Source organism: Canis lupus, chromosome 35 (genome assembly GCF_048164855.1).
Source record: "Canis lupus baileyi chromosome 35, mCanLup2.hap1, whole genome shotgun sequence".
NCBI classification, from domain to species: Eukaryota; Metazoa; Chordata; class Mammalia; order Carnivora; family Canidae; genus Canis; species Canis lupus.
Genome location: NC_132872.1, coordinates 6109446 through 6130793, shown reverse-complemented (window position 1 = coordinate 6130793; position 21348 = coordinate 6109446). Strand labels below are relative to the sequence as shown.

At 41.5% G+C, this 21348-nt stretch overlaps 1 protein-coding gene and 1 long non-coding RNA gene across 11 annotated transcripts in view; one reads left to right on the top strand and one right to left on the bottom strand.

The window, feature by feature from the left end:
* Positions 1 to 21348, top strand: part of CD86 (CD86 molecule) — a 90389-nt gene that overhangs the window by 37192 nt on the left and 31849 nt on the right. Inside the window, exon 2 of one of the 8 annotated variants that reach the window (XM_072812281.1) lies at positions 18226 to 18338. The exons of 6 other annotated variants lie outside the window; for them this stretch is intronic. Coding sequence is in view for 1 of the 2 variants with exons in the window: in XM_072812278.1 (XP_072668379.1) it covers positions 12517 to 12533 (17 nt within the window). In the remaining variant the exon portion in view is untranslated. Of the gene's footprint in view, positions 1 to 12348; positions 12534 to 18225; positions 18339 to 21348 lie in introns of those variants that run through there. One more of the 8 variants, XM_072812278.1, reaches the window with a different exon arrangement.
* LOC140625064 (uncharacterized) overlaps positions 18933 to 21348 on the bottom strand; it is a 56383-nt gene continuing 53967 nt past the window's right edge. For 2 of the 3 annotated variants that reach the window (XR_012024441.1, XR_012024440.1), the window contains one exon: positions 19862 to 20043. This is a non-coding gene — a long non-coding RNA (uncharacterized lncRNA). Of the gene's footprint in view, positions 19645 to 19861; positions 20044 to 21348 lie in introns of those variants that run through there. The other variant, XR_012024442.1, reaches the window with a different exon arrangement.

Sequence of the window (21348 nt, the reverse complement as noted above, 5' to 3'; positions counted from 1 at the left end):
GCAGGATGAAATCAAGTTAAAAAAAAGCAATTTAATGGTGAGAGACAGTGTCTAAATCAGGAGTGGCAAAGAATACCTACAGAGGCCCTCAGATAAGAGAAGTGCGATAGAGGCCTATAGTTCATTATACCCACATGGCACATGAATGGTGGAGACTTCATTACATAAGCAGATGAGCACCATGTTGAGCAATGCTGCTGGTCACCACTCTGTTGTTTTGTGTGCAGGAGTGTGGTCCAGTACAACCTAATCTAATTTTTTGAGAGAAGTAAGAAAGATAACCTTAAAAAAAAAAAAAAAAAAAAAAAAAAAGATAGCCTTAAAGGTGAAATGTCCTGATTTTTATGTAATGCCTCAATGTCTGGAGGGTCTGGCTTGGCTCAGGCCACCAGTTTTGAACTCTGACCTCTGTTAGTACAACAGAAGTTCAGAGGAGAGTGAGATCACTGTAAATGGAGGGGTTTAAGAAGGGGCTATAGTAAAAAAAAATAAAAAAAAAAGAAGGGGCTATAGTGAATCAGCGCTAGAAAAGAGGGATCTGGGACTATTTGCTTATTCACTTATTCAATAAAATTTTATTTAGTGTTGAGAAAATGAAGATCAATCAGATAAAGATCCTATTTAGCAGCTACTAAGGGAGAAGGTTTCACCATAGCTAACATTTCTTACCACATGCAGGCATTATGGCATACTATATCACATTATATATTATTTCATTTAATCCTTACAACTCCAGGAGGTAGATAATATTATTATCCCCCATTTTCCACAAGTGAAAACTGAATTTTAGAGATGTTAAATAACTTGACCAGGTCACAGAGCTGATACAGAGCCAGGATTCCAGACTGCAACCTAATTCTAGACCAAACCTCTGAACAAACATTATAAGAGCATATATTATGGGAGATCAAGGGAGAATGAGATTACTCTTAGCAGCAAGACTGATTTGTGGGTGGAAAGATTTGTGCTCAGAGACAGCTATGTCGTGTCATGGTCTGAAACAAGCTCTAGCAACCAAATGATAAAGATAAGAACTAGGAAGCAATAGGTCTGGGATAGAGGTTGAAAATTAAAAGTTGGTAGGCCAAAAATGGTACATACATAGACTGTAATCTTTAAAGATTAAAAAAAAACCCCTTAAATTATAATTAGTTACCAATACTTTAAAAATCTGGAGAATTCACATAAAACAGAATACCCGGTAACACTGGGCCCACATTCCCAACTGGTGAATCTAGAAAAGGTTGCTCAACTTCCAGTGGGGTTCTCCTTTTCCTAAGTGGCCTATTTTGCTCATTTATTTTCATTACCTGCCAGGACACTGCAGGCACTTGAGTCTAAAACCCCTGGCTACACAGTGAGGCATCAGCAGGTGGGAAAGCATAACCAAATGGAATAAGACAGACAAGAGCTGGGAGCTGCAGAAGCTAGGAATTTTGGAAAGATGGATCCAGCAAGACACTTCCCCCAGGGCGCTGGATCCTAAGGCTGAGAGAGCATTTACCTCTTCCTTTCTTTTTTTTTTCTTTTTAAAGATTTATTTATTCATTCATGATAGACATAGAGAGAGAGAGAGGCAGAGACACAGGAGGGGGGAGAAGCAGGCTCCATGCCGGGAGCCTGATGTGGGACTCGATCCCGGGACTCCAGGATCACGCCCTGGACCAAAGGCAGGTGCTAAACCGCTGAGCCACCCAGGGATCCCCTACCTCTTCCTTTCTGATTGGGCTGGAGCTGGTCCCAAGATCTTTGCTTGGGGGCTAGAAGGAAGTGGATTAGTAAAGACAGAGGGAAGCTTGTCTGAGGGCTCAGTGGAGTAGGTGGAAACTTGAAGGACACGAAGAATTTAGACAGCAGGAAGCAGAAAAGTTAATAGACCCATGCAGTGGCTCACCCAAGTTTCTGTTTTCAAGAGAATTCTCTGTCTGGTTAAGTGTTTAGTTGCCAGGAAAAGAAGTCAGAAAAAAAGGAAAACAAACACAAACTCAGTTTCTTTCACACCTCTAGTTGTGTTTTCACACCTACAGGCAGAGTGATCCTTCTTAGGTATCGATCTGAGGGTCTCATTTAGTTCTGAGGGATCTTAGGAAAAACATTTCCTTGGATTAAAGGAACTTTGGGCAAGTTATTTACTTCTCTAAGCCTATTTCTTCATCTGTTAGAAGATTTAATAGTTTCCAATTTTCAGAGGGTAAGGATTAAGTGAGTGAATGGAGGAATATGAAATGCATGGCTGGAAGGAAGAAGTGATTGCTGGGATGAGCAGGGATGGGGCTGGGAACCTTACATAGGTGTTGTCCCTGAATCTTTACAATAACCATATAAATTAGGTATTATTTTCCCCATTGAAAAAAAATGAGGAAATTGAGGTTTAGAGAGGTTTGGTAACTTACTCAAGGTTGCATAATTAGTAAAAGGTAGAGTGGAGAGATTTACTTAAAAAGAGCCAAACCACACCAAAAAAGTACACTGACATCTGTGTGACATTCTAATGATAGTCATATAGCATTATCAGTGAGAAATTAAAACCGATTCAGTTCTATACCCTGCTAAAACCTTGAGATCACCAGCTGTGTGTCCCTAGGCAAGTGGCCTAACTTCCCTGAAACTCAATTTCCTCATCTGTAAAACTTTCTACATTTATTATATTAAACTAAATGTAGTGATGCACTTAAAGTACTACCTACTTATAAGTGATCGATGAACAGGTATTAAGTTTAATAATGTTTACTGGACCTGCACTAAGTATCAGGAATGCAAAAGGAATTAAACATGTTCCCTGCCCTTGTGGAAGTCAGGACAGGACATCCATATGAGCAGTGAAGTTTTAACACAAGGAGGAAACCCTTAAAATGAAAGAATAAATGATGTGACTTGGGAGGGAGAAAGATACAAATATGGTGAAAAAGGAGAGAAGGATGGCAGGCAAGGTTCAACTGTGAACTGTGGAGTGATCTGGATCTCAAAGGAGCAGAGGAGTTTTGCATATAGAAAAGTCAGGAAAGGCATGCCAGGCGGAAGGAATAGGTTGTGCAAAGGCAAAATACACAAAAAGTCCTGAAAGGTCAAGGAGGGTCAAGGGACAGTGAAACAGTTCAAGTGGGACCAGAAGGTAGGTTATATGGGTTGACTGATGAAAGCAGAAGAGAAAAGTTGGATTCAGGCTGTGAAGGGCATTGTGTGTTTTCCTAAGAAGTATGGCCACTAGCGCATGAGGGGAAAGGGAGCAAGTCTTCAAAACAAGGAAGTTTCGTAATCAGATTGCTCTCGGTGAACAGTAATGATAGGGTAAAGGATAGTGAAAGGCAAACAGGCAGGATGCTGTTGCTGTCATCCAGACAAGAGGTGATAGAGACCCCAAAACTGGCCACCAATGAATGGGTGGCGGTGAGGAAGAGGAAGTGAAGGATGATATAAGCACAATGTGTGAAATCCAAGGTATGAAAATGGCTTGCTCCCTTATTTACCACAGTCATCCCAAAGGACCAAAACAAAAACACAGAAAACCTCTTGTAAAAATAATCTCCTTTGTTTGTATGCAAATAGGCCATGCACAGTGAAAATGGAACTCAAGTATGATGACAAATACAATATTTTGTCTCCAATACTTGAATCGCGAAGATCGGTTTACCAGTGCAGTCCTTCTTAAGAATTCCAATGTCTTCACATCAAAATTGCAGACAACCAGTGCGAGGCTTTTTTTTGAGATTTCTTTCCCTCTTAAACCAGATGTGAGGAAAGCTATTTAAGGCGGTTTTCAAAAGAGGCCACCCTTTTCTCACGTGGCTAGAGAGTAGGAAGAGTGACATCTGTTTTATTGGAAAATTTCTTCCAAGTAGCCACATGCCTATGGGGTGGTGGACCTTTAGAATCTTCCAGATAAAAGCATGTGAAGGGAACTGCAAAATTACATCTCAATGGTTCTGCACCATCAACTTCAAAATTGCAAATCCAAGTTGATAAATACATGTTGTAAGGGTTCCCAGAAGTCTCAAGTACATTGCTTTTGGTTACAGAGATGCCACGGGGAAGTGAGCCTTTGAGTGTGCTATGCCCACTCCCTTAACCCTGTTGTGAAATGGAAGCTTTAAAAACTCCAGTGGTGTTTTGTTTTGTTTTAACAAGCTTAGTCATACTGGCTGTATTCTATATGCCCCAATCTATTTTATTTTACTTTGTAGAGTACATTTTATTTATGCTCTTATATAAATATTTTGCATAAAAAGGTGCTTTCGCAGATCATGCTTCCCTAAATTTGAAATATGCTGCCATTTGCTAAAATGTGTTAGTTTTGTTATGTATTATATTCTCTCCTCAGCACAAATAGGAAAAAGCATATGGACTTAACTCTTCAAGCCACTTTTACATTTAGCATATTACCTCATTTTATTTCTTCTAACTAAGATTTAAAGGAAATGGCAAATGTCAGATGCTTTGTGAAAGAAATGACAGTTTCTCAGAATGTGTAAGTGCATACCCTTAAGCAAATGGGCCACTTTAAATTCAGAAATCACAATCTTCTGAATTTAGGTTTAATGTTCCCAGTTAACACTAAAGATTGATAAAGTGCTATGTTTGGAATCATGTATTTACTTTGTTGAATTCTGAAAAGTACCATCACTGATGTTGGTAGTTTATTGGTATTTTTTTTTTTTTTTTTTTTATGATAGTCACAGAGAGAGAGAGAGGCAGAGACACAGGCAGAGGGAGAAGTAGGCTCCATGCACCGGGAGCCCGATGTGGGATTCGATCCCGGGTCTCCAGGATCGCGCCCTGGGCCAAAGGCAGGCGCCAAACCGCTGCGCCACCCAGGGATCCCTGGTATCAATTTTTTAAGCTTTGTATATGTTTCATTCATCTTGGAAAGATTTTACATAGTTTCGTTATTTGTTAACTAGTAATATCTTTTGGGTAAACTCTCAGAAGTCCCAAGATTCTAAGATTATATTGTAAATATTACTAGATAGCTAGGATATAGAATTATTAAAATAGAAATTAAGTATCACTTTAGTCTACCCTTCTCTTGACCGAGTTTTCTACTGTGCCACCCATGACTAACGGTCATGCAGACACAACAACCATTTAAAATATGAACTGAAGGAGAACCAATATTTCTTAGAAAAGCCTATTCCCTTTTCTTAATTATGACCGATACAGATACAACCTAGTTAGAATCTATCACATGCTATTAGGAAGTTATTGCATCATTAGGACGTCCTACATAACTAAAGTTGTTGATCTTGAAAATCACTTGGTGGCAGGTCCCTCGACATTACTAATTGGTATAGGTCTCCTGCACTCACCTGCAGAATCTTGCAGAGCAGGGACCCTCTGCTTTTGTTCATCTTATATCCTAGGACCAGCCCAAGACCTACTCAATTAAGGCTGGTGAAGCATTTATTGAATGGCTGAAGGCAAATTAAAAAGTAGAAATTCCAAGTGGCGCTAATCAGTGGCTTATTATTGGAAAATGGGAAATATTGTTAAGATACAAAAGATGGGTAGAAACAAAGGTAAAGGATAAAATATGTGTATTTGTTTGTCACTAGAGTCCATAGTTATTACCAGTTCCCATGGACACCCTAGAGTGACCCCTGAAGCTGTGCCTAGTTCCTTTTATGACATGTTTGTATGCACAGCAGGCAGACACGGGGGCAGGGTTGCTCTGCAGGTGGTCTTGTTGATATACTTGTGATCTCTAGTGTCCTGGGGTTGAGTTGTGAGTCCCTCAATTCCCCAAGCTGTAGTCCTTTCTGGCTTGGCCTTGTTTCCTGATCTGTGGTCCAGTTCCCCATTGCCCCCTCGGGCGTATCTCCCAGTGCTGGGCCTGGTTCCATAGGGAGAAACAGTTGAAGTGCCTCCACCCACCACACTGTAGATACCATAATTCCAGGAACTCCCAATTCTGCGTGTGCCACAGCACACCCCCACCCCACTCAGCCGTGTCTCCACCAGACAACTGACCATTTTCAGACCCTGGGTTTGGGATGGCTGGCTCCTTACCTGCCAGGGTTGCCATCCTTAGCCTGAGCTCTATGCCATGTTTCATCTTCCACCCTTGCCCATACTGCTAAAGTAGCGGTTCATCTAAAGGCCACATCCAGCCCAGGTACAGCAGTACTTCTTTTTCTAAAACCTGTACATCCTGACACTTGCCGTTTGACAATTTTTCCTTACCCTACCTTTTACTAGATGCTAATGTAATCTTCAGTCCAAATACATGTATACTGTTGCTGAAGTTTGGGTATGTTTTATTAAGCCACCATTCAGTTTTGAGAGATTCTTGACAGCCAAGAATCTTTTGCATTCGTTTGATAGAATCTTGTAAATAACTGTTGGTGTCCTTTGCCTCTGTGTCTTCTCCTCAGAAGACGTCTAGGCAAAAGTATGTCACTAGGTCCTAGTTTCTGTGCTCAGAAGTTGATCGAATATAACTTAAGAAACAATACATGTTCCCTCTTTCTTAGCACGCATGAATGATGGGTGTGAATTTGCATCATGAGAAAGTGAATAAAATAAGACACCCCGGGCAGCAGAGACACCACCCCAGGACTAGAGAGGAGCCTGCGCTAGAGGTTGTAAGAATGAGGGTCTCTCCCTACCTTGGTGACCCTCTTATAGGATATAAATACGGAGGCTGCAAAACTTTGGCTCAGACAAAGAAAAAGACTCAACCTTCAATACTTAACCATTTAAGATTGCTTTTAAATGTACGTCAATGCTGTATCTCCCACTCAAAGAAAAAAGAAACTTACTGCGTTTCTAAGAATGTTCCTCCAGAAACATGGAACTGAAAGCTATTTTTTATTGATCTGGGCCTTAGAACACAATGGGACTTTTTAACGTACTTAAGGAACTGACATAAAAACCTATAATTCTGCACAAGAAAGATGCAGAAAATATCAAAATAAAGGGCAGAAATACTAAAGTACAGATGTTTTGCAGCAATATTTTATGCATGGTGTTTGATCACAAGTGGGCAACGTGGAGAAGTGAACCTCTGGACTGTGAAATTGATGCTAATTTTCTTACCCACTAGTGTAGAAGCTCTCTAAAATGTCATGTCATTAACTTAGCTGCTTTACCAGGAATCAGTGCATGTGGTTAGTGTGTGTGTGTGTGTGTTTAATCAATTAGGCTTCTTTTTTTTTTTTTTTAACAGTTTTAGACTTACAGAAAAATTGGGCAGATGGTACAGAGAATTCCCATATACCCTCTCCCCGGCACACAGTTGCCCCTATTATGATCGTGAGTAAGTGTGGTATATTTGCTACAATCAGAGAACCAACATTGTTCATTAAAGCTCATGCTTAACATTTAATTCCCCTCTTTGGGTTCTGCAGTTCTATGGGCTTTGACAAATTTATAACATGTATCCACCATTACAGGATCATAAGGAAAGTTTCACTGCCATGAAAATCCTGTGCTCCTCTATTCACCCCTCCTCACATTTCCTTGCAATCACTACTGATCTTTTTACTCAGTGGTTTTGCCTTTTCCAGAATGTCATCTAATTGGTGGCATACAGTATGTAGCCTTTTGAGGTTGACTTCTTTCATTAAACCATATGCATTTAAAGTTTGTACCTGTCTTTTCATAGCTTGAGACCTCATCTCTATTTATCATTGAATAATATTCCATTGTATGGGTGCACCACACTTTGTCTATCTATTCACTTACTGAAGGGCACGTTAGTCGCTACCGCTGAGCCACCCAGGCGTCCCACTGAGCACCTTTTAATGTGCTTATCTACCATCTGTGTATCTTCTTTGGTAAGGTGCGTGATCAGATCTTTTGTCCGTTTTTAGACCGAGTCATTCATTTTCTTGGGTTTTTTTTTTAATTTTTTTTATTTTCTTGGGTTTTAAGAGTTCTTTATACATTTTGGATGTCAGTCCTTTATCAGGTATCTGTTTTGCAGATGCTTTTTTCCACTTTGTGGCTGTCTCTTCATTCTCTCAGCGGTCAGGGTGTTTATGCCTTCAGGAGGAAGGCTTTTAGAAATACTTTCTCTAACAGCAGTAAAAGAAAAAATTCATAGCAAATGTTTTACGCTCTCTCAACTGGTGTCAAGGATCCCTCTCTGTGGACCCAGAAGAGTTCAACTAAAAGAGAAGCGTCAGGCCCTGGGAGCGGTGGCTAGCTATCCTGCACTGTGAGAGTTTACGCAGCAGGGCTAGGAACAAGAACAGAACCTCCCTGAGCTGCATGACTTCTAAACTAAACACCGTTTAGGAACTATGCATAGGGTAGGAATTTCTGTCCGGAAATCCAAGTATGTAAAAGATAATCACTTTCCATATTTCCTTTAACTCGACCTAATCTCACCCGTGATACCCATCCTGCCAGTTGGATAGGAGATTCCATCTTGATCATACAGGGGTGCCCTTTCCTTCCTCCAGAATTCAGGAAGCTTACTTAATGCCTAGAAATGGGAGAAAGGGCTTAACGTCCCAAGTCTGTCTTGGTTGCCATTGGCAACCTCACTATCTAAACCACGGGAGTCTGTGAAGCCTGGCAGCTCCCGGCCCCCATGTCAGTGGGGGTTACCAACTGAGGCCCATGAGCCAAGCGCACTGCCTCTGTAGGCAAGAGCCATGACTCCCAAAGCTTTAGCCCCCGGGGAGCACTGAGAAGGGTGCTTGGATCCCACTGCTCCCAGGACCCAAACACCTCTGCCCTTCCTTCCTCTTGCATTTCAAAAGTGCTCTCTTTTCTCTTCTTATCTAGGACACATGTATCATCTCTTCCATGGGCTTTCACAAAAGCCCAAAGGTGCCTTGACTTTTGTCTCTTCTGCTTTCTCTCTTGCAAACAAAACAAAACAAAACAAAACTGTGTGTCAAGAAATCTCGAAAACAAACACTAACATTTCAATAAATAATGCTGCTACAATTATTTGTGGAAACGATCTTGTCCTGTATTGGAACTACCACAACTTAAAATATTTAAATTTCCTCTTGACCAGTGACCACAGGAAGTCATTTATATATAGCAAACAAATACGTGGCTGGAATTGGAAAATTTGGCTGTTTGGATCTTTCCAAATGCCCACAAGTTCCTAGCTCTGCCCTTCCCTGCCCCCAGAGGAGAGCCTAACTATGTGGTCCCAGGGGAATATCTCTTGGGCAGTTCAGCAAGAACATCACAAAGGTATCTATTTCCCTGACCCAGCTACCATCTCTGGCCACTCGCTTCCTGCTGCTTTTGCTTGTAGCCTTGGCCTCATCAGATATGAGAACATCTGGGAGTGAGGCATGGAGGAAGCAGCCCCACACAGAAAGCAGCCTTCTGAGGTTACTAGTAACTTCCTCCTTACTAAGCACAAGGAACTGATCTTCATTTTGCTTAACCTCATCTTAGCATTTGATATTGTTGACCACCATCACTGCTGAACCCCATCTATCCTTGGCCCTGATGACCCTTGGGTAAGGCCTTCTTATCAAATTTTTCAGCGGCACATGGCTTGAAAAGATGACCAATACAATGAAAGACATGTATGGGATTTAGAGTAATTTTGATTGGCTGAACACTGACACACAAATAAGATTGGACCAGGAGGTGGTGATCTGACATGACACTTGAAAAAATAAAAATCATGGTCAGCCACTCCAATACAACTGTTTATAAGCTTATTTGATCTCTGACTCATTAACAAAAGTGATCTTATCATCATCCATTCCATTTTGTGAGCCCTCTCTGCAAAGAGGTATGTTAATAAATTCAGGAAGTCAGATGCCAGTGAGAGAATCACCAGGTTGCTTTGGTTCTAGAGACCACATCATATGAGGAACAGTTGAGGACACTGATACTATTTAGCAGAGAGAAGAGATATCTGCTTTCAACTCTTTGGAGGGCTCTATGTAAAGAAGTTAAAAATGCATATACCAGTTAGTTTACTATACAGGACAGAGACAAGTAAATGGTACTTACAGGGCTGAGGAGAGAGAAGTGGGAGATGTGAGATTATTATAAAGAAGACCTTTTTCTCTTATAACTGTCTTATCAGGTAGTGAGTTTTCCAACATAAGTGAGAAAGCAAAGACTGGATGTCCGTCTACTGAAGATAACATCAAAGGGGTCCCAGCTTCACAGTGAGAGGCTGGGATGACTTCTGAGGTCCCTTAGACAACCCAGCAATGCTAATGAAGTCATGGAGTAAGGGAATTCCATGGCACCGTGTTGTCCTTTATTTCTGCTGCCAGCCTCACCCCTTATCTCTCATTTATTCAGTGTTGCAGTGTATAGGATACTGCTCTAAGCAGGAGCTGAAACGAGGAGATGAGAGAAAATATGTGAAAGGGAAAACAATAAAACAGCTTTTTTAAAAAAAACCTGATACATGTCAGGATCTGTGTGAGACACCATATATGTGTCTTCCTATCTAATCCTTACAACAAGCTTATAAGATGTTTAGCATTACTTCTGTGATGAAACTAGGGTTCAGAGAAGTTAGATGACTTCCCCAAGAACACACACGTATCAACTAGTGTTGAGTTTGAACTAGCCAGAGTTTGAACACAGGTGTCTGTGATTCCAAAGCCCTGTGTGATGTGTTATTTTTTACTCACCCTTCACTTATGGCAAGGTATATTGGCTTTTAAAATTTTTTTGTTGATATAAAGACTCCTTTTAAAATAAACTGACTCAAAAGTAAGTCAAGAGAAAAATAAGTGTATAAAAAAATTAATACAGATTTGACATAGATATGAAGTGGGACTAGTAGCTAGAGTGACTGAAATTCAGTAAATACTATTCCAATATTCCAATAGTAAGACTTTCCAATTTAGTCTATCTTAGATTTTGACTGCTGAGTACAAAGAAACAAAGGAAACTTGAAAAACGAGTGGAATGTAAATTGATTCTCCTGTGCCCTGATACAGGGGTAATTTCATGTGTTACAATAAGGAAACTAAATGGACCCTTTGAAATTAAAAAAATATATGATTGTAAAATCCAGAGGAAAACCCCAGGTGGGGCCTATCCGAATAAAGGATGAAGTTTCCAAGGTATACACACAGAATGGCTGAGAGGAAGTGAAGACCCTATGAGTCAGGGCCCGGGACCCATGCAGGAAGGCTATGGGTTCAAGAGGTCCTGGACGGAAGGTGAGGGAGTTGATGTGTTTTTGGGAAGAAAGACCATCATCCTTCCAGTGGTTAAGGATAATCTTTGTGGTCCAATAAAGGTCAAAATGAGAACTGGACGGTCTAAAAGGAAGACAGGAAAGTAATAATGAAGAGTAAGTAGCTGCATAGCACGCTCAGGGCCAGGCGATTTACATGCAAGATCCCATTTGTCTTTCAGAACAAAGCAGCAAGGACGCTGGTCACATTTCCTGAATAAGAAGACTGAGATGGGGAGATAGATGCTCAGAACTTTTTCAGGGCCCAGCAATCAAGCCAGCATTTGACCTTGGGCCACCAGTTTCAAACCCAGGCTGTGCTACTTCCCCTGCACCACAAGTCCTTGCTTGGGTGCTCCTTCTCAACCCAGACAACAAACAGCTTTTCCTTTGTTACTTTAATTTCTCCAGCCCTGCAGGGCACAGTTGGCCTCCAGGGAGTGGAGGAGGCTTGCTCAGAGGGAACTTCTCTCTTGAGTGCAAATACTGCAGGCTCAGAAGCACACAAATCTCTCCCCCTCCCCCCAACATTGAGCAGAGGGCTTTGCAGGGCCAGATTGAGTCAGAAAAGGAAGCCATACATTGGGGGCAGGATTATAGGTGTGAAGCCTGTCCCTGCTGAAGCACTAGGTTTGGAAAAATCCACTTGACATTCACACAGCTGTCACTCCTCTGCTTGTGACTTGTCCCTGGACTTGAGAGTACCACCTAGTTCTATGAACAGGAGCCAAGGTAATAGAAACATTCTAGATTAGGACAGTTAGGATTAGATTGGGAAAATGTGAAAACGGGCTGTGTATGTTAATTGGCTTCTAGCAGGATCCATGGAGGTACACTCAAAGTGAATGGTTGGTGGTGGGGGTGGGTGAGTGAGAAGAGAAATACCCAGTGTCTGGGTTCTCTGATTACAAACTGTCTCCTGCAGCCCTGCCAAGCCAGACACGGTACAGGGTACGTGGCTACCCCATCAAACACTTGTTAAACTGAGCTGAACCTTTACCTATGAGCCTCAGAGCCTGCACTCCCGGATCCCTGTCAGTCTTTGTCATATTTGTGGCTGGGCTGTCTTTGGGGAGTTTCCTCAGGGCTTTACATTCACTCACTCTCCGCCAGTGCATTCGTAGTCATTTTCATCGGTGGAAATGCCCACCTGCCATCAGAAGTTATCTGGAACCAGCCCCTGTCTGTGGTGCTATTTCTTTCTTGTCAGTTCCCCTTTCTACATTTGAGTTCTAGCCTCAGCCCTGACATTATTTCTTTCTCTACGAGGGGTGTTAGGACGTTATGGGGAGCTTACGAAGTCTCCTCTTTGTTTATTCTTAATACCCGGCTTCTGTGTTCCTCGGGAATGCCACTGGGCTTATGCACCTGGTCTCCGGGAGCTGCGGTGGATGGGCATGTGTGACAGGTACGTTCTTCGGGCGCCCGGGTGCCTGGGGGCACGGGGTTAGATGAGGCTGAGTCTGGGGCAGGTGTTCAGAGGTGGGGCTGCTGGCTGGCCAGGGAGCGGGTAAGAAGGGCTGTGGAGGACATGCACCGAACTTCTGGGCAAGCCTGAGCTTGCTTCTGAGACTGGCCGTGTCGGAGGTAGGACAATACAAAGACGTGGCTCTTCCAGCCAGATCCCTTTGTCTGCTTTGGTGACCTAAGGGACGGGACAGGCAGGAAACAGAAGGCGCCACTTACCAAACAACCCGCAGCCGCCCCTGGCCTCTGGCTGCCGGAGGCTCCAAGTAGCTCTGCTGCAGGAGAAACCATCCAAGACGCTGGCCCTGCCTGGGCCCCTCGTGCCAGTGGGAAGTTCAGACAACCCAGGCAAAAGCCACAGCCTCTGCAGCGCTCTCTGCTTTCTTATTTGGCATTTCTCTACCTGTCCCTCTTTTTTTCTCTTTTCTCCATTTCTTCCTCCCATCTAAGTGCCCCATCACACTATTGGCTCCTCTTGGCACCAGAGACCAACAGCCCATTTGAAAAGAAAGTCTTAGGTCAAAAAAGAGCCCAGGCAGTGGTTTCTCGTGTTCTGTATACCATGAACGTATTTGCATTTGCAAATAGGCTTAAAATAGTGTCTCCACTAATAGTTATTTAAGGAGAGACAGGTGAAAATAATTTTTGGCCAAGGGAACTTCCCACTCCCCTCAAATTGTAATAGCTAAGGAGATGGTCTATTCCTCTGACGTGTAACCTCAAACTTGGGACGAAGGCTCTGGACTTACATGAGTCTAATTATGTGCACAAGCTCACAGTTCTGTATTATTTTAGCTGTTTGCTGTTGCAGGTACCATGAATGCTATTTATATGAGCTATACCGTGTATAATAGAAGCTTTTATAAATGTTTGTTCACTGGTGTTTTCTAAATATATTTATTGAGGGCTTAACTATGTCCCATGTAGTGGGGTTTTAACAGGGAGCATAAAAGACATGGTCCTTGTACTCTTGAAGCTTTTAGTCTTATGGGAAAACAGTGCTAATTAAATAGTCACACTAACATGACTGTATGGCGACAGTGCTTTGAAGGCAGGGAAATGGCTCTTTGTGATTTTACTCACTGTTTAATAACTATGTCTTTGAGCTTGATATTTTGGCTACTCTATACCCCTGAATGTCAGGTGTCTCTTCCTGGTGGAGATGAGGATTGGATTTTATGGAGTTGAGGCTAAGGTGAGAGTGGAAAGAGCATAAAAGGTGAAAAGGTAACCCAAGCCAGGTTCTTTAGGAGAGAATTGAGATGTTTGAAATACCATGTTTCAAAAATGGGATAGAGGCCAGGTTTAGGTGTTTCTGGGCTAGGAGCCTAAAGCTGTGAAGAAACAGAACAAGAACAAAACATGTCTGAAGCAAGCAAGGAGGGTGGTCGGAAGGTTCCTGGGCGGTTATCCAGAGTCTAGGCAAGTGTTGACAATTCACCTTTCGTGGTCAGGCAAATAAGAGTATTTAGGGGGCAGGACAGAAGGATAGGGCCTTAGGCTGGGCACATCATTCTTTACTGGACCTTTATCCTCATCTCTAACCTTATGTAGAGCCTTGTTTCTGAACCGTAGATTGGCGTATACTCAGGGTGAGCTTTGGGAAATAGACACCATTTTGAAGAGGTATAGGGGAAAAATATGTCTTCAGCACTTTCCATCTCCCCATCAGAAGAGGAAGGTTCCCATTCACTAGTCTCCCTACTTTTTTTGAGTATGATTCCTTTCTGAGTTCCATTTCCTATTTAGATAAATTAACTTGAACTTAACTCTTAAGGGCTAAAACCAAAAAACATTGCTCCTTTCTAGTTAGCATTTGCATTTTAATAGGGGCTTTCAAAAATGCCTTAACCCAAGGAATGAGTAATTTGGGAATTCCAAGCACCCGGGGTTGAGCTGGTACACGGAATGGGGAGAGGGGACGTCCCTCAAATTGTGCCCTTGAAACACTAGCTTTCTCTCTTTGACCATGATTCTGGTTCTGAGAGAACAGGAAGGGGCCCTCTTACAGGGCCAGGATTGGCATAAATGCCTTTTAGTGAGTTCTGTGGGTCTTATTTGCGGTAGGCGGAGCCTTTGACCAGAGGTGCACAGACTCACCTGTATAACTTGGCATGATGCTTGCTCATAGGCACTTTTTTGGCAAAAAAGGAAAAAAAAAAAACGGCTTCAACAACCATTGATAATTTGGAAAAGGGATGCTCCTTGTCTCAGAAAGATCCAATTCTAGATATGACTAGGAGAACTGGGGATGTGTCTCGTACACAAACTTGCTATAAGTAGACTGGAAAAACTAAATGCTCTCACCATGATGTGCTCCTTCTTTTGGGTGAGTGAGGGGAATGGACTCCTGATTTTAATACTTAGTCACCTACAATATCAGGGAATGAATAAAAGCAGCCTTCTTCTCCTTAAGAGTCTACATAGACATTTCTTCATTGTGCATATGCATCTTTGATGCTGTTACCCTACATCTGTGTGGAAATATTCTGCTCCCAAGTGGGTGAGGGGAAGGACAGCTTATCAACGTAAGGCAGTATTACATAGGAAAAATTCTCCACAAATAGAGACCCAGGAGGATTTGCTCCAAGAAGAGATTGGAAACCAAGTTAGTCAAATGACCCAGCCTGAGCTAGAAAGAGACATAGAGGGCAGGGGAGCTCAGCAAAGCTGAAAATGGGTGACGCACATCCAGAGCCAATCATCTCCTGTGTCCACCAGACACCATGAAGTGCTCACGTTTTCATCAAGGCAGCGCTCATGCTCATGTCTTTCTTGTCATACCCACGGTCCTTATCTTGGGTCTATGAGACTTTAATATTGGCTTTCTTGATCCCCCTCACATCAGCCCTCACCTCCTTCCTCAGGCCACTGACAGGCTTATTTTCTTTAAACTTTGATTAAATATTTTTTCTGCTCCTAAACCATTAATCCCAAACTCTCAATTTTCTACCACATCAAGTACAAACTGGTCTGATATTGCAGACTCCATTAAGCTATCCTACTCCTCTTACAGAAATGAATTTCCCATTATTTGGGAAAATAAGTAAGTAAAAAAGTAAAAATGCCCTGTAGCATCCACTGTGTTAATCTCTTAAACAAGAGTGACTTCTAGTACTCAGTTGTTGAATGAATGAATGAATCAATCAATTAATCAATCAATCAATCAATATCTTATTCTCATCGCCACATCCTGTTGATTATAATCCTAAATATTGCTTGAACCTCTCCACTTTCACTTCTACTACTACCACCCCAGACCAAGTGGCCATCTTCTTTCATTTACATGACTACAGTAGCCAACTGATTGGTCTTCTGGCATCTGTTCCAGCTTCCCTACTATCCATTTGCTACACAGTAGCCAAGTCATCTTTTTAAAATATTGCTCCTCTAATTTCTTCAGTGATTCATGTTGCACTCAGAATAAACACCAAAGTCTGTTGCTGACCCCTAAGATAAGCACGATCTGGCCCCTGCTGACCTCGCCAGGCTTGTGTCCCCAGTCTTGTAGTCACTTAAGCCACATCAGCCTTCCCTCATGCTGCCTCACTGCCTTTGCACCTGCTGTTCCTTTTGCCTAAAATCCTCCCAAGCCACTCCCTTTCCCCTTATAGCATGTATTTAATCTGTTCTGTTTACCTATTAGTGTATAACAAACCCTCCCAAACTTAGCAGCTTAAAACAATGAATATTTTACTCTGTCTTACTGTGTTGTAGGCCAGAAATCTGGGTAGGCTTTTGAGTGATTTTTCTGTTTCTCATGGCATCAACTGAAGTCATATGGTGGTTAGTGTTAATCTAGTGAATGGGCTGGTCTAGAGCTGCACTGTCCAATTCAGTAGGCACTAGCCACGTGTGGCTACCACCGATCACTTGAAATGTAGCTCATATAAGAGCTAGAAGTGCAAAATACCCGCAAGATTTTGTGCAGAAACAAGAATGTAAAATACCCATTAATAATTTTATATTGATTATATGTTGAGATTATAGTATTTTAGATATACTGAATTAATTAAACTATATCATTAAAATTAATTTTTACCTTTAAAATTTTTTTTACTGTGGCTACTTGAAATTTTCCAATTACATATGTGGTTGTATTATATTTCTGTTGGACAGTGCTGACCTAGATAGAGCAAGGGTCAGCATTTTTTTCTGTAAAAGACTAAATAGAAAACATCTTCAGCTTTTCAGGCCGTATGGTTCCTACCACAGCTACTCATCTCTATGACTGTAATGGACAAGCAGCCATAGATAATAATTAAACAAACAGGTATAGCTGCATTCCAACAAAACTTTATTTGTAAAAAGTAGGTGGTGGCCAGGTTTGCTCTGCAGGCTGTAGTTTGCTGACCTCTGACTTAGAGGATCCAAGATTTTATTCCTATGTCTGGTGGGTTGGCAATAATGGCTGGAAGGCAGGACTCAGCTGGGACCGTTAGCCCAAACACATGGCCTCTTTGGCATGATAGTGTCAGGGTAGTAGGACATCTTACATGATGGCTCAGAGCCCCAGAAAAAGTATCCCAAGAAAAATAGAAGCCATAAGACTTCTTATGATCTAGCCTCTCAAGTCCAAAACATCCTTTCTGTTGCATTCTATTGGCCAAACAAGTCTCAAAGTCCGCCCAGATTTAAGTAGAGGAGGTTAAACTTTACCTCTTCAGGAGAGGAATAGCAAAGGATATGTGTCCATATTTATCACATCATTCTTCAAATCTCAGTTTAGACTAGTCCTATAATAAGCATTCAAAGTACCATGAATCTCTCCTTTGCAGCGCTTGTCATCATTACAATTTTACACTTATTTGCGTGCTTATTTCACTCCTCCACTAAACCATAAGTAACCATGTGACGAGAAGCTGTTCCTGGCTTTGTTCATCATTATATTCTGAGCACCTAGCACAATGCCTGGCTCAATAAATATTTGTTGAATGAATGAACAATATTAGGGCACAACTTTTTAGCCATTAACTGTACTGATTTCAATCCCACATTTCTCGGTATTGCTCTCAAGCATATCATGACACTCTGTCAGAAGCCTTGTTAAAATCCAGATACATTCCATTCCCAGCAGCCTTATTATTTTGTATTTCAGAAACTTTTTTTTTTTCAGAAACTTTTTAATAAAGGAAATAATACCCTATTCCTCCCCAGTACGTCAAAGGTAATGACAGCTGCTCTAACAGTATAGCTTTAGGTTCTGGTGCTGCTCTGAGAAAGAATTGACTCAGTGTGTCAAAATAGAGGCAAGCCAAGGCCCCCGGAGGCTGTAGCATCACCTCCTGCTTTGCTTAAAGCAAGGACTCTTGTATGTGTCAGGGAGTGGTATACATTGCCACCCTCCACACTGATCCTAGAACTTAAATTGTAGTTATATTTGTACACTCTGTCTTTCTTTGTAATACTGTGTGAGGGAGCAAAGCCCCTCTATATCCCCCACAACCTCCAGAACAAGCTGTCATTAACTAAATCCAGTAAATGAGCAATTCTCCTTAGACACCAGCAAATTTAGCAAACCTCTTTCTCTCAAATCCATCAATCAACCAACCAATCAATCAATCAATCAATCAAACTTCAGAGAAAAATAAAAGAGTGGGTAGACTCAGAATCCTTTCTCTTTGCTCCCATAGCACAGCTGAACCTGGCTGGAACTTTTAAAGGAACTATACCAATGTGAAAAAGAACACAATGAGGCTGTGTGGGCTTAAACCTCAACTCTATCACTTACTACTTGCGGGCTAGGGTAAGCTCTTAACCTCTATGAGGCTCCATTTCTTCATCTACAACGTGGGGATGGATAATCCCACCTTGTTGTGAGGAACAAGAGTGTAAATAGTCATTCAGCTGACTCTAACTCACGGTCTATGATGGGCCAAGCACATACAGTAAGGAAAAGTGCCATACGGTGCGTGCTCTTCTTTGGTTTCTGTAGTGAACCTCCAGCTACCCAGAGGCTACTTGCTTTAGGTTTTTGACCAGTTTACCCACCTACAGACCTTATTGTGAACACAGCTGACAGAAATCTCTTCTCAGAGAATCCCCCCGTAAATTCTTAGGTTCTTTCCTCTCTCATTCCCCTTTTTGCTCTCTCCCTTCAAAAGCCAGGGTTTCTACTTCGCAGGCCCTCTGGAGAAAGCAATGACTTGAGGTTGTGGTTGGGAGTTCATTCCTGTGGGAGCAATGACATCTCTGCTCTTCTTCAGAGCCAACAACATTGAAGAAACTGGTTTCCTAACCCAAGTCCCCATCCTCACACGTACGCCATGGCTAAAGTTGAGAGAAATTCTTCACATGAGGAGTAAAAGATCATGTCAATCTCTAGTATTTTATCACCATATTTTATTAGGGTCTCTGACAAACAAAGTGTCCAAAGTGTTGTCCAGGACAGTGTCCAATCTTCAAATCACTGTTAGGAAAGTTTACTAGAAAGACTGTCACTGCTGGACCAGAATTTTGGGAAGGAATATAATCTCTGTCCCCAGATTCATAAAGGGTTTTGCCAGAAGTGTGTTAAGGTTTCTCTGCATAACTCCAAAGAATGACACCAGTATTAATGAGAGGAAGTTAAGGAGAGGCAGTTTCTCGCTCAGGGGAAGAGAGAATTTCCAAATAGAGAAGTTAAAATAGTATTGATTTCCTTGTCATACCCAGTGCTTCTCCCCAGTGCATGAATTATAGGGACCATTTGTCCAAGATATCTTGGGCCATACTGATTCATGTTGTAATTTGAACTAAAGGTGATTTGTTAAATTCATAGTGAAATATAATTTGATTTTGTGTCCCTGTTCAACACATCACCCCAAGGAAAACCAAATCTTTGGTTAGGTCAAGCATGCTGATTTTTGGTTTGCAAACAATGGGAGATTCCTATATTAGATGACAGTTCAGACTCAAAGGATTCCCAGTCTTCAGATTCTATGATAAACAGGATGCTGGTGGCGATTTATTATGAGGAAGTGCACAGGAATCAAACAGAAAACTCTCTTTCCAGACTCTACCACTGACTGGTGTCAGCTTTGGCCCAACAGTTAATGTTCAAGCTCCATAACCTATTGAAATCATTGGAGGGGAGAGAGAGAGTAATCAGGAGCAAATGTGAGGTTCATATACTGAACACCTACTGTGTGCTTCAGCAATTGAATATGTTTGCAACTCATTGTCACAAAGCACGATCTCTCTAAGTAGTTACTAATTAACACTAATTTTTTGAATATTAAAGAGCCCCTATAAATTAAGAAAAATTTGTAAAAAGCCAAAGGCTCAAAATTTAAAGTAAGTAGAAGAAATGTATGGACAGTACATGAAACAAGAAATGTTATCTCATGGGTCTCCTGGGTGGCTCAGTCAGTTGAGCATCCAGCTTTTGATTTCAGCTCAGGTCATGATCTCAGGGTTGAGAGACTGAACCTGCTTCCGGCTGCCCGCTGGGTGTCTGTCTCTCTCTCCCTCTAAAAAAAAGAAAGAAAGAAAGAAATGTTATCGCTCCTACATTTGAAAAGATGTTCAAACTCATACTAAAAGAAATTCATTTCAAAATTATAGTGAGAACCACCTCACATCCGTTAGAATGGATACCATAAGGGAAAAAGTAAATAAATAACAGGTGTTGACAAAGACGTGGAGGAATTGGAACAGCGCAATTGTGCACTCTTCATGGGAATATAAAATTATGCAGCTGCTGTGGAAAACAGTATGTCGGTTCCTCAAAAATTAAAAATAGAATTACCATATGATCCAGTAATTCCACTTCTGACTATATACCCAAAAGAAATGAAAGCAGGGCCTCAAAGAGATATTCATACTTCCATGTTCATAGCAGCATTGTGCACAACAGCCCAAAGGTGGAAGCAACTCAAATATCCATCAACAGACTAAGGGATAAACAAAATGTGGCACACACAGTGGGGATATTATTCAGCTTTAAAAATGAAGGAAATTCTGACACATACTACAACACAGATGAACCTTGAATAAATTGTGCTAAGTGGAAAAAGCAAATCGCAAAAAAAGACAAACACTGTAGGGTTCCACTCATGTGAGGTAGCTAGAGTAGTTAAATTCATGGAGACAAAAGGTGGAATGGTGGTTTCCAGGGCCTGGGTGGAGGAGAGAGTAGGGAGTTAGTGTTTAGTAAGTAAGGACTTGCAGTTTTGCAAGATGAAAGCAGTTCTGGAGATGGATGGTGGTGACGGTTGCACAACAATGTACTTAATACCACTGTACACTTAAAAAAATGAGTTAGATGGTAAATTTTATGTTATGTGTATTTTACCACAATGAAAAATAATTTTTTAAAATGACAAAGAGATGTCATTTTAAGTTTCCCTATTGGTAAAGCTCACAAGTTAGAAAACATGCTATGTTGGCAAAAACCTATGTGAAAATAAGCATGTCCGTGTTTATTGCAGGGGACCATAAACATACAATCTTCGGGGAGAACAATTTTTCAATGTCTTTGAAGGTTAGAGTTGCAATTACCCTTTGGTCCTTAGGTCAGGCCATTTCTACTTCTAGGAAGATAGCTTACTCTCACATAAGTATTTTGGCATATGATCAAGGTTTTTCATTGTAGCAGAATACTGGAAACCCTTAAATGTCCATTTATAGAGGCTGGCAAAATAAATTATTGTCATCCAATAGAAGACAATAGAATATGCAACGGTTAGAATGAAGATATCCACTACACGCTGATACAGAACAATTTCTGAGGTAGTGTCAAGGGTGCAAAATTGTGTATAAATTGCTACCATTTA